This window comes from Panthera leo, chromosome F3 (genome assembly GCF_018350215.1).
Source record: "Panthera leo isolate Ple1 chromosome F3, P.leo_Ple1_pat1.1, whole genome shotgun sequence".
NCBI classification, from domain to species: Eukaryota; Metazoa; Chordata; class Mammalia; order Carnivora; family Felidae; genus Panthera; species Panthera leo.
The window spans coordinates 66,223,861-66,236,899 of record NC_056696.1 but is presented as its reverse complement, the minus strand read 5'-3'; the positions used below and the strand labels follow the sequence as shown (position 1 = coordinate 66,236,899).

At 55.1% G+C, this 13,039-nt stretch overlaps 1 protein-coding gene across 1 annotated transcript; it reads left to right on the top strand.

Annotated features, from left to right (window-relative positions):
* Positions 1-204: 204 nt before the first annotated feature.
* On the top strand, positions 205-3,792 carry CD1D (CD1d molecule). The gene is made up of 5 exons (XM_042925974.1): positions 205-381; positions 1,118-1,396; positions 1,871-2,158; positions 2,876-2,963; positions 3,074-3,792. Exons 1-5 carry the CDS (start codon positions 303-305, stop codon positions 3,093-3,095), a joined length of 756 nt encoding a protein of 251 aa, XP_042781908.1. The 5' UTR covers positions 205-302; the 3' UTR covers positions 3,096-3,792.
* The last annotated feature ends 9,247 nt before the right edge of the window (positions 3,793-13,039 follow it).

Sequence of the window (13,039 nt, the reverse complement as noted above, 5' to 3'; positions counted from 1 at the left end):
GCCGGAGACCGCGGGTCCCGGGGCCCCGCGCGCGGGGGGCGGTCGCCCTTCCGCCGCCCCGGCGGGTGGCTGCTGTTGGTTTGCTGGCTCTGGCTGCCCGCGCGCTGCCCCGGCGGCTCCCCCGGCGCCGCCGAGCTGCGGTGCCTGCAGATGTCGGCCTTCGCCAACAGCAGCTGGGCGCGCTCCGACGGCCTGGCGCTGGTCGGGGGGCTGCGCGCCTACCGCTGGAGCGGCGCCTCGGACACCGTGCGCTTCCTCAAGCCCTGGGCCCGGGGCTCGTGGGCCAGCGGCAGTGGGACGACATGCAGCGCCGGTTACGCGTGTACCGCAAGGGCTTCACCCGCGACATGCAGGAGCTCGTCAAAATGCTGCACTTCGACTGTGAGCTGGACGGCGGCCCCCCGGGGCCGGCCCCCCGCCCCCCGCCCCGGGCCGGCGTCGCCCCCCTCCACGCCCCCCCCCCGCCCGGCGTCCCCCCTATCCCCTATCCCCGGGGCCCGGCGTCCCCCCCCCACTCCCCTCCCCCCCCCGGCCCCCCCCCCCCGCCCGGCGTCCCCCCTTACTCCCCCCAACCCCCCCCCACCCCCCGGCACGGCGTGCCCCCGTACCCCCTATCTCCGGGGCCCGGCGTCCCCCTCACCCCCTCCCACCCCTCCCACCCCCCCCAGCCCCCCCACCACCCCCCCCCCCCCCCTGGCACGGCGTGTCCCCGTACCCCCCATCCCCGGGGCCCGGCGTCCCCCCCCCCTCACTCCCTCCCCCCCCCCCGGCCTCCCTCCCCCCGCCCGGCGTCCCCCTTACCCCACTCCCCCCCCCCCCCCCCCCCCCCCCCCCCCCCGCACGGCGTGTCCCCGTACCCCCTATCCCCGGGGCCCGGCGTCCCCCTTACCCCCCCCCCCACCCCGGCACGGCGTGCCCCCGTACCCCCTACCCCGGGCCCGGCGTCCCCCCCCTACCCCTGGGACTCCCCGCTCGCACCTCCCGGTCCGGGTTCCCAGGATCCTGCGCGCTCCCTGCCTCTGACCCTCACGCTGCGCGCGCTGCCCCAGACTCCGGGTCCCCCGAGAGACCCCGCACGCCTCCCCCACTTCGGCCCTCCTTCTCCGCGTCTTCCCAGATCCCTTTGAGATCCAAGTGTCCGCTGGCTGTGAGGTTCTCCCCGGGAACACCTCGCAAAGCTTCTTCCACGGGGCCTTCCAAGGACAGGAGATCCTCCGCTTCCAAGGCACCTCTTGGGTGCCCATCCCAAGTGCCCCCGTCTGGGCAGACAGGGTCTCCAGGAAGCTCAACGAGGACCAGGGGACCCGGAAAACAATACAGTTGCTCCTCAATGATACCTGCCCCCTGTTTGTCAGGGACATCCTGGAGGCAGGGAAGTCGGAGCTGGAGAAGCAAGGTGAGCCCGCCCCCTCTCCCCCCTGCCCTCCTCTCCAGAGCTCCACCTGGGTCTTCCTTCCCGGAGCTCACAGCCCTTAGATCATCCTCGGGGTGGGGGTGGGAGTGGGGAGGCTCAGGAAGGTGGGGAGAGGGTGCGAGGGTATTTATTCATCCCACAGACCTTCTCTGAGCACCCTTTGGGTTCCGCGATCCGAATTAAATAAACACTGAGGGTCAAACAGGCAATCTACCTGAGGGGAGGGGGAGAAGGCAGGTGAACAATTAAGGCAGTGGGACCCGTGTGACAGCCGAATGCAGGGCCCTCATGGGAGCCTGAGACGGAGGAGGGGGTCGGGTCCAGCGGCTTTCCTGGAGAAGACAACACGAATGGATAGGTCATGACCGACTTCACCTCCAGAGGTGGAAACGTGGGATGCGGAGTTCCTGCCTTGAGACCCCCCCCCCCCCACTCCCGTTTCTTTGTTGGACACAGTGAAGCCCGAGGCCTGGCTGTCCACTGGCCCCAGTCCCGGTCCTGGCCGTCTGCTCCTTGTGTGCCACGTGTCCGGCTTCTACCCAAAGCCAGTGTGGGTGACGTGGATGCGGGGTGAGCAGGAGCAGCCGGGCACCCGGCGCGGCGACGTCCTGCCCCACGCTGACGAGACGTGGTATCTTCGGGTGACCCTGGACGTGGCGGCCGGGGAGGCGGCCGGCCTGTCTTGCCGAGTGAGACACAGCAGTCTAGGAGGCCGGGACATGGTCCTCCACTGGGGTGAAAAAGGTCTGGTACCCCACAGGGCCCGGAGAAGAGGGTCCTCAGGCATAGAGGGAGGCACTGGCCGGGGGTGGATTTGGACACACACAAGGATAGAGGAGTTTCCAAGATGAGCCCCCGCCCACCAGGAGGGTTGGAAGGAGGGGATTCCAGATATAGGAAGGAGGGGAACAAAGTCGGAACTCAAAAAGGATTGAGACCAATGTTCCACCTACAGGAAGAAAGAGAGACCAAACACCTGCAGGTCCAGAAGTAGGTGGTAAATAAAGAATCTCAGAGGAGTCATCCCCAGGAGACCGCCGGGGGCGGGGGGGGGGGGGGGCACAAGGGAGCGGCAGGTCCTGAGAGCTTCCTGACTGTGCACAGCGTGGTGTCCACTTGTCCCCGGCTCCTTTGAAACGGGTGCCCTTCTTGTAATTTTATAGTTGAAGATGTGGAGACTGAGCTGGGTCAGGTTCACTGTCTCATGGTGGGAGGTGGAAGACTGGATCTAGACTGAGGTCCCGGCTACAGAGCGGTTGCCCTTCCCCCGTGTGCCGTCCCGCCGTGTGCTGGAGCGAAGGGGTCAGGGCGCCCAGTCCCTGAGATGACATGGGGTCTCCAGACTACAGAGGAAGGGAAATGGGCACCTGTGTGGGCCACCTGGCACCTTCACACGGGCTTAGACCGCGGGCCTTGGGATAGAGAGGGGTCCTGTGCTGACAGCCTGTGTTCTCCACGCAGGGTCCCCCACGGGGCTGATCGCCGTGGCCGTGCTGGTGTCCCTTGTGATCACTGGGTGTGTTGTATACTTAACCCTCAAGAGGCGCTGGTAGGTTCCCCTTCCCGACCCCTCCTTCCCTCAGCCTCTGCCCGTTTCTTCCCTCCTCCAGCCCCTCTCCCCTTTTCCTTAATGTGCTCTCCCTTCCTATGCTCTCGCAGCTCCTATCAAAACATCCTGTGACTGTGCTTACGGCACCTGTTGGCCTGGGACTCAGGACCCCAAGTTCCCAGGACGGCAGCTCAGCCGCTGAGGGTGAAAGAGAGGTGCCCTGAAGAAGCAGGCAGTTGTCACAAGGCTGCTCTCATCACATCCTTTCGACAATTCATCTAAGAAGATTTAAGTTCTTTTCCACTGTACTGCAAGTTCCTAAGCCCAAGTGGTTCTACAAAAATAGAAGTGTGGACTTCCAGGCACAAGCGGATGCGGGCCGGGGCGGGAGGGAGTGGGTGCCGGTTGGTTGTTTGCGCGGTGGAATCGGGAGTGAATCAGGAAGTGCTTGGTCCAGCTTCTTCTTGTCAAGGATAAAGGAAGACCGACCAGAAAATGAATGAAGGAATGAAGGAATGGATGAAGACCCTGCGCTTGGCTATAGCCCACACTTTTCAAGAAAAGGGCACTTTTCTTGAAAGGGGATTTTTGTGTGAGCATCCCTGATGTTCAGATGTGCGCTCAAACTGTTACAAGGTATTCGGGACACCCCAGATACGTCTCTGCTGGTTGCTGGCAATGTGGAGGGCTCCTCGTTTGTGTCTCTTCTGGAAAGAAGTTTGTCCTGAATGTCGTATTGGTAGTTTTAGGGCGTGGTCTCGTATGTGAATTTGGATTTATAAAGGGGGATGTTTTCCCTTTAAAATAAAGTGAGCTCATGGAAAAAGCAGAAGTTTGCCAAGCTTTTGTTTGCCGCAACTGGCTTATGAAGGAGAAGCCAGTGTGGATGTGTGTTGCGTAGATAAAAAGTTACTCTGGGTAGGGATATTTGTCTCAAGGGGCCAGTTGCTTTTTTCACGTTGGAAGAGGGTCGCGAGGGTGTCTCCCCAAATAGGCTCTTCTGCTTACGGCCGTTAGATGCGACGGTGCTCAGGAAGGGGTGAACCCACTGAGCAGGTGTGAGCTGCACTGATCACCGCCCAGCTGGCTGCCCTGTTCCTGGGTCTGACCTTTGAGCGTCCAGAGGAAGTGGCACAACACTGTTGCTGGAGAGTCTTTGCCTGAGAAAATGAAGATTTGGCGTCTTGTGTGCTGAACTCTCTGGTTGAGCCAGGATGTGGGTTTAGCTCTTTCTCCTGAAGCCGTGGTTCCCAGTTGTGGTCTCCTGACCGGCAGCCTGGGCACCACTGGGAACTTGCACGTTATTCTAGACCTCACCCTAGACCTACAGAATGAGAAATGGGGGTGCTCTCCCAACCCCGGAAGCTGTGTTTTAACAAGCCCTCAGATTTCAGCGAAAGTTAGAGAGCCGCTGTGCTCAGGCTTTGGGTAACGCTGGGCTACAAATTCCTCAGAAATGCCAAGTGAAAATACCGGCCTGGGGTTAGTCAGGAAGGGCTTCCTGGAAGGGGAGTTTGGCACAGGACTCGAAGAGGCAATGAGGTGAACCAGCCGATGCCCTGGGTCGGGAGACCAGGGTTCTGGCCTCAGACTCAGTTTCCTCCTGTGTCAGACGGAACCAGGAGGCAGAACCTCAGTCGGGCCCCGAATGTGCCAGGGCCTTGGTCTTGGACCGCCAGCCTCCAGCCCGTGAGAGATACATTTCTGCTGTTTCTCAGCCACCCCTTCTGTGGCCTTTTGTTACAACAGCTCGAGTGAGTGGAGACAGATTACGCCACAGGGTAAAGAGCAAATGTGTGCAAATATGCGGTGGTATTACGGTGCCTTCAAACCTTGGCCGTGTTACTACTGCCTTTGGTGTGACAGTGGGCTCAGGCCATGCGGTTCAGCTTAACTTCCAGCCCTGTTAGGCCGCCAACGCCTTGCACTGGCCTTCCTCCTTCTTGGTGCCTGCGTGTTCAAGCCCCTTCTGAAATCTTTCTGGAAACGCTTCAGTGTGGATTTACGGTAACCCTGCTTTGTTTTTTGTTTTTTTTTTTAATTTTTTTTTTTCAACGTTTTTTATTTATTTTTGGGACAGAGAGAGACAGACAGAGCACGAACGGGGGAGGGGCAGAGAGAGAGGGAGACACAGAATCGGAAACAGGCTCCAGGCTCCGAGCCATCAGCCCAGAGCCTGACGCGGGGCTCGAACTCACAGACGCGAGATCGTGACCTGGCTGAAGTCAGACGCTTAACCGACTGCGCCACCCAGGCGCCCCTACCCTGCTTTGTTTTTAAGCGACCGATTTATTACTGTGGAAATAAAGGCCTGTCTTTGAGAAAATCTGTCCTGCTTTCCAATCCTCAGTTTATTTATTATGGTTATTTTAATTTTTTTAATGTTTATTTATTTTTGCGAGAGACAGAGCGCGAGCGGGGGAGGAAGAGAGAGAGAGGGAGACACCGAATCCGAAGTGGGCTCCAGGCTCCGAGCTGTCGGCCCAGAGCCTGATGCGCAGCTCGAACTCATGAGCCCTGAGATCATGACCTGAGCTGAAGTCAGACGCTTAACTGACTGAGCCACCCAGGCGCCCCTCGATCCTCAGTTTAAAACATCTCCAGAAACGCGGAAGGATTCATTCTCCACGGGGTTGATGTTCTCTCTGTGAATATCGTGCTCCTGGCTGAGTGCGGTGCTGTTCGTCACTTTCTTGTCGCTGGGCTCCAGAACCATCCTTCGTCTGTGCTGGGGGATGATGGGTGGAATCCCTCCGATCACTTCTTTAAAGTGAGCAGCAGAGTTTTCAGTAGAGGGCCCTGGAGAGATGCTGCTGGAGGAAGGGACCCTCTGCAGGTTCGAGCTCCTGCGTGGCGTGGTGGGTGTGCAGAATGGGCGCGAAGGCACCCCGCGTGCCGCTGCCCCACCCGCCTTCCCAGAGCTCACGGGCACTGGGGGACCTCGCAGCCTCAGCCTGGGGATGACCTTCCCATGCCCTCTTGATGCGGACACTCCCAGGTGCCACTGGGACTCCCTGCGCCTCCTGGCGTCCCCATACCCACCGCAGACACTTGTATGTGCTTAGTCCCCCTGCCGCCTGGAGGTCCCCACTGAGCCGCACTGTCGCCAAGCCCCGGGCCGAGGTCTGGAGAGCTGCTTCCAGCTTGTCCAGTGACTGCAGGCCAGCTCTGGCCCGAAGAAGCCAGCGAACTTCTCTGCCACCCACGGGGCTGAACTGCACCTTCTCCGATGAGGTCTGCACTCCAGCCTCTGCGGAGGAGGCTCACCTCTCGGGGTGTATTCTTCTTCCTTGGATATTCTCCCCGGCCCTGGGGTCCTATGTAGAGTTTCCTTTTATCTTATAGTTATTTTCTTATAGTTTATTAATTCGACTGGACTCCCGTTTGGCTCACTGATTGGTTTCTATTTCCTCATTGGACTCAGGTGGACGCACGTGGGTGTATCTGCGACCGGAGAGAGGAATCGGCCAGCTCTCCAAGGCTATCACTCGAATTCACTCTTGCTCTTGGGTCTACGGCACAGCGACGAGCCACTTGGCGTTAACTTTTCGTCCTGGAGCTTCGATCTGATGTTCTGTGCCAGGCCATCCTCTGTGCCAGGCTTCGAGGCGTGCTGTTAATAAGCCAGGACAGGTGTAAACGGGGACCAACTTTCTGGCCATTTACTGCCTCCTGTGTGTGCCGTGCCCAGTTGTAGCCCTGACTCCCCTCCTCGGTGCCTCCTCTTGGCGTGGCCTCTGTTCCAAGGCCACCGCACCTTCCCACACCAGCGCGCACTCCCCAGGCTCTCCCGTCACTTTGGTCCCGTGGCTGCTGAGCTCACCTTTGTGTGCACTGTCGTGCCTCAGGCTCGGCTCGGCTCCTGCTGTGCGATACAGCCCGGGAGAGGCTGTACCCTCTTCAACTTCTTTTTCTGAACTCGCGCTGGCTTTTTGCATGGTTTGCATTCTCTTGCTGATTTTATCGAACCGTCCCTATAGGGATTCTTCCACATTTTTACCCCCCACCCCCCCAGCTTTTCACCCTGCATATTACCACCTTTCCTATCTTCTGGCGAAAGTCAGGATTACCCGGGAACGGTTCCTACATCTTTCCTCCTTCCTGGCTCGCAGCATGAGTGATTTTCCACTCAACCCCATCTGCAGAGCAATGTCTGTCTTTGCTAAGCCGGACCCTCGCATCGGGGCTTTTCTGGCACAGCCTCCGGGCTCCCGCCCAGTGTCCCGCCACCCACAGGCTCCCCACCTTTAGCACCCCAGTGTTCACACACAGCCTGTGAAGGTTAAAAACAGCAACAAAAAACCTGGCCTGTGGGCAAAAAATTCTCGCGTTGAAAAATCCTGCAGTTATGTGTCTGGATACTGTTTGACACTTTAACATATGTCTTTATTCCTTTCCTTGAAATTTTCTCTTCCGTTCTCCTTATCCGCGTCAGATACCCACTCATTTCCCTGAACCGCAGAGGAAGAATGTGGCAGAGCAGAAAAACAGAAATGCCTTCAGGGTCATGCTAGGTTCTGTTTCCAAATGTTTAGGGATTGCGGGCAGGATAGGATGTCAGTGCTTGAACAGAACATCCTGACAAAACAGGAAGACCTTCCCAAACTAGAACAGGATGTTCTCCCTGGTGGGGAGGCGTCGGGGGGCTCTAACTGCAGAAAGCACCTGTCCCAGGGAGGTGGCAGGGTCCCCGAGACAAGGACTAGGTGGCAGTACGGGGCAGCAGAGTGGGGGAAACTGACAAACGTCTCACGCTCCTGATTGTGGTGCAGAAATGGCAGAGGGGACACTGGATCTGAGAGGCTGAACGGGAAGTGAGGTGACTATCTGAGCAGTGATCTGTGTGGTTCTGTGAATGAGTACCAGGGGCTGTTGCTGTGTTAGAGTCAGGACTCCAGGGAAGGGGTGGGCGGGAAGACACCAGGGACAACTAAGGTTACGTCTCCCCCACCACAGACTGGGACGATGCTCGGACTGAGAAGTGACAGGTTAACCAGTAGAAACTAAGGAAAGTGGTATTTCCTGCACACTGAGCTTACAGTCGAAGATTTACACCTGCTACCTGTGGGTGGCCAAGAATTGTCTGCATCCTGGGTAAATTATAACCCTTGGCACTGGAGCCAAGGCATGTTGAGACACTCTCGGTGATGGTATTGGAACATTCGTCTGGTCTGGAGATGGACACAGAATTTAATACTGGGTCCTGAAATGCCTCCGGGTTACGATGAGCTCCCTGTGAAGTTAGGCCGCGGAGGGATGTGTAGCCTGTAGGTGGCCACACGGCGGTCGGCGGATAGAAGAAACCAAGGGTCAGAGCCTTGTGAGAACTTCCTGAGAAGATCGTTTCTGTTAGTTCCAGAAAAATAGCTCGAAATGGAAGAAAGTGGAAAATCACACGCATGGCCTGTATCTTGGATTTTATATTTCAACAACACTAACCACAGCTACCATAGCAACGAGAGCCCAACACCTTCCTGGGGCTCGGAAATGTAAATCTGACTCCCAGGGAACACTTTTTGAAAGGCGTGAAGTCACACGTTCTGTGCTGCACTTCAGACTTTTAATGTCCTGGCTCGGGCGAAGGAGAGACAGGAAGCATAGCTGGTGCCTCGCGGTGTTCTCGCCGTGTGATCAAAGGGCGCCGACACGGAGAATGTGCTTGTGCTCCGAGGTCTGGGCCAGGCCAGGGGAGCGAGCACACAGAACCAAGAGGGTTGAGATGTCCTGATGGCTTTGCAGCCTTCGGAAAACCAAGCCAAAGTCGCCGTCTGTCGGGCCTCAGAGCCAGGTGCCATGGCAGAGTGACCCATGTGTCCCTTGCAGATGTGACAAGAAGAGCTAAGCTTAGCTCTTTGCACAGATGATATGAGCACATACCTGGAAAGCTCAAGCGTCCATATTTGACAAAGCAAAGAAGGACTTGAACCGGAATGGGAATTTCGTCGTGCGGACAAGGTAAGTGTATGAAAATCAAAGCTAATCTCTCTATTAGCAAGAACCAGCTAGAAATGAAAATGAGAATAGTGCACATTCCAAAAAGCGAGAGAAGTTTATGATTCTTAGGAATGTACTTCACAAGAATGGCACATGCCCCAAATAAGGAAAAGCAGAGGGTCCTCAGGACAAAAGACGTGTTCTGAATTAATGGAAAGGTGTACTCTATTCTTTGATATAATCAAATATCAACCCCCCCAAGAGGGTTCATGTAAATTAAATGAAGTTCTTAGTATTAAAACTGCCAAAAATGTGGGAAAAAAATGGTGCAGGTATAGGATCTGCCATACTGAATATTAAAACTCAGAGACACTGTCACCAAAATACTGTGGTAATGGGCAGGGGGAGGGGACAGATGTTTAGGGGACAAAGTTGCATCAGGTGGAAAATAAGTCATGGAGATTCTGATGCGCCGTGCAGTGAATACACACACAGTCATCAAACTGGCTGAGAGACTAAGTTTCAATTACTCCAGACACTTGGGGTGCCTGGTGGCTTAGTCGGTTGAGCAGCAGACTTGGGCTCAGGTCGTGATCTCTCCGTTCCTGAGTTCGAGCCCTGCATGGGGCTCTGTGCTGACAGCTCAGAGCCTGGAGCCTGCTTCCAATTCTGTGTCTCCCTCTCTCTCTGCCCCTCTCCCGCTCGCACTCTGTCTCTCTCTGGCTCCATCTCTCTCTCAAAAAATAAATGAACATTAAAAAAAATATATTCCAACTACTAAAAAGCAGTAATTATGTGACCTGATAGACGCGCCAATTATTGCTACAGTGGCAATGATATTACAATATGCAAACGTTTCAAATTCACACGCATGCCTTAAATGTACACAACGTTATATGTCAAACATATCTGAATCCAAATAAAATAAAAAATGAAAAGCTAATAAGAGACTACTCTGTTAATAACACTGACCAACAGTTGGATCGAGGAGTAAAACAGGAAGACGAGGAAGAGCATGTGATCTCACGTCACTGCAGAAGAATGATCAGTGAGGGCTCGTCTCTCCATCTAGAAAAGAAGATAATATTGGAGCCCCACCTGACGGCATCAGTAAGTTCCAGACGTATTAAAGACTGAAGTTTGAAGGTTGTTTTTTGTTTTTTTTGTTTTAGCAAAATAGGAACTGGGAAACTATAAAATAAAATATACACATGTTAAGGGGCGCCTGGGTGGCTCAGTCGGTTAAGCATCGGACTTCAGCTCAGGTTAGGCTCTCACAGTTCGTGGGTTTGAGCCCCGCGTCAGGTTCTGTGCTATCAGTGAGGAGTCCTCTTTGTATCCTCTGTCCCCTTCTCTCTCTCGACCCCTCCCCCCTCTCAAAAATAAATAAATATTTTAAAAAATACGCATCTTAAAAAATTAATATTTTGTACAGCAACAGACAGCATAAATTGACCCTAGATTGGGGAACATACCTATATTGCAATTTACGTACAGCACTAGCTAATATGATAGTAATGAGAAAAAGTCTCTTGCTCATTTATAAGAAAAAGCTCGGGGCGCCTGGGTGGCTCAGTCGGTTGAGTGTTCGACTTCGGCTCAGGTCATCGTCTCGAGTCTGTGAGTTCGAGCCCCGCGTCGGGCTCTGTGCTGACAGCTCGGAGCCTGGAGCCTGTTTCGGATTCTGTGTCTCCCCCTCTCTCTGCCCCTCCCCTGCTCACGCTCTGTCTCAAAAATAAATAAAAACAGGGGCGCCTGGGTGGCTCAGTCGGTTAAGCGGCCGACTTCGGCTCAGGTCATGATCTCACAGTCCGTGAGTTCGAGCCCCGCGTCGGGCTCTGTGCTGACAGCTCAGAGCCCGGAGCCTGTTTCGGATTCTGTGTCTCCCTCTCTCTGACCCTCCCCCGTTCATGCTTTGTCTCTCTCTGTCTCAAAAATAAAATAAAACGTTAAAAAAAAAATTAAAAAAATAAATAAATAAAAACATTTAAAAAAAAAAAAAGAAAGAAAAGCTCCACACTCAAACAGTAAGTGGGCTAAGATTGAACAGATAGCTCCTAAAGAAGTGGCTCATAAACATAAGAAAAGATAATCATCCTCATTAGTATTCATGGCAATGCAAATTACAGTAAAAAAAACCAAGATACCCATTCTCACCAGATTCGCAACAATAAGGGAGCACAGCCCGTGATTTTTTTCAAAACAGCCCTTGTTTGACAAAATCTCTTCACGTGAAACACCCACAGGCCTCTCGACTCAGAAACCCGACTCTAGAGACTGCATTTTACGAAAATGAAAGTGCCAGAATGTGAGGCTGTGCGTACAAGAAGGTGGTTCTCCCGGTAAGGATGTAGGAATGCTTACATTTCGGTGACACAAACCTGCCAACGGGCGGCCCTCGGGACCGGCCGTGGCTGCTAGAGGCAGAAACAGCCCGAAGAACACAGTTGGAGCAGAATAAGAGTTGATTTCTCTCACTAGACGTCCAGCGTCAGGCGCCCAAAGGCAGCCCCATGAAGTGAACAGGGACCGCCGTTCCTTCCAGCTCACCGCTGTCACTCGCTGTCACGCTTCTGTGTGGGATGCCATGGTTTTTCCATCCTGAGAGTTTCGGGGGGCCGGACGGAGGAAGGGGATACCTCCCTTCTCCTCACCTTCCGGTGACTTCGTGGAAGACAGACACAACCGACGCAGCCGTTCTGGGTACGTGTTCCCGGGGGGCACAGCCACGTGCCAGGGGGTGGGACAGGTGGCGGTTTGCTGGTGGTAAGGCGCCCACTACGTGTCAGGTGGATCTGGGGAGGCGGGAGTGGTGGCTGTGATGGGGTTTTGGCGTGGTGGTGGGGGTCTGCAGCCGACAGCCAAGAAAGAATTCTTGAGACGTTCTTTGGTGCAAAAAGGTGATTTTACTAAAGCACGGGGACAGGACCCCTGGGCGGGAAGGGCTGCACTGGGGTTGCGAGGAGTGACTCATTATATACTATGGAGTTGGGGGAAGGAAAGGCCAAAGGGAAGCCTCCAGAAGGACTTTCATCTGCTAAAGAGGACTCTTAGGACGCCAGGGGCCTTGCTGTGGTCAAGCGAAGGTTGGTTTCCCTCTAGTGAGGCATTAACATTAGGACAGTAGGGGCTTCCTGGAGAAATGTTAGGCTCTGCATTTGCCACAAGTATTTGTCGATGGGCTGCAGGTCAGAAGGAGATTTAATCTCACCTGCCATTTCCTTCTGCCTTTGTTCCCACATCACTGTGCAGGGGAGGGTGATGTTAGGGCTCCAGGAAACTGAGTCTGTAGGTTTCTGGAGATTCGGCTGTTGATGAGATTGCCTTCTTCGCGTAACTTACTGCGACATTTGCAAATGGAGACTGATGGAGACTCAGACCCGGCAAGACTGTGATCTCTATCAGGTAGCACTTGTTTTCTGTCCTTTCCTTTGTTCTTGGGCAGCCGGGAGTGTCTGAGGAATGTCTCACATCCCACCTGGGGGCAAGGGTGTGCTGGCTCCTGCCTGGCCCTCAGCCTGCCCCGGGCTCCTGCACCGAGGACCAGAACAGAGGCTGCCGTGGTGGGGGTGAATGACCTCTCTTAAAGTCGACTTGGAGGGGTCACGGCAGCTTTACGACGTTTTCGGAATCCATAACCAACCTATTTCTCTTACATGTATCTTTCCTTTCTCCGCCAGAACGATGCGATAAACACGTGTGTGCGTGTGTGCGGTTGAAGAGAGCTTTTACAAGTGAAAGTTAAAACACGAGGTGCTAAGTGTTGTGTGGCAGTTCATCGGTCAGCTTTCCCTTCCCTACAGGGGACAGACCACATTGTCGTACTTGGGCTTGAGGACATCCTCGAGTGAGGAAATAGGATAATAGCTTAACTTAACGTGGGCTGAAGCATCACGAAGACAGCAGGTGGCCTGGGACTCTGCCGCGACCTCCGCGTCCTTTCCAGAGGTGGCGCACGGCCTTCACTCTGGGTCATCACCCCCAAACGAGAGCTACGACCCTAACACGGGGGCTTCCTTTGCTACTTGGGAAACTCTGCGGCCCTTTCAAGGCTGGTCTTTAAGTTTTAGGCAGGGTGAGGGTGGCCCTTCGTCTGAGCGAATCGTGTGACCCTGCTGAAGTAACCCGCCAGAGGACTCTGC

Excerpts from the sequence above, each read along its gene's own strand:
- CD1D (XM_042925974.1), top strand. The coding sequence starts at position 303 with ATGCAGCGCCGGTTACGCGTGTACCGCAAGGGCTTCACCCGCGACATG. Across the intron at positions 1,397-1,870 it reads GTCGGAGCTGGAGAAGCAAG|TGAAGCCCGAGGCCTGGCTG; the intron begins GTGAGCCCGCCC and ends TGTTGGACACAG. Across the intron at positions 2,964-3,073 it reads TTAACCCTCAAGAGGCGCTG|CTCCTATCAAAACATCCTGT; the intron begins GTAGGTTCCCCT and ends ATGCTCTCGCAG.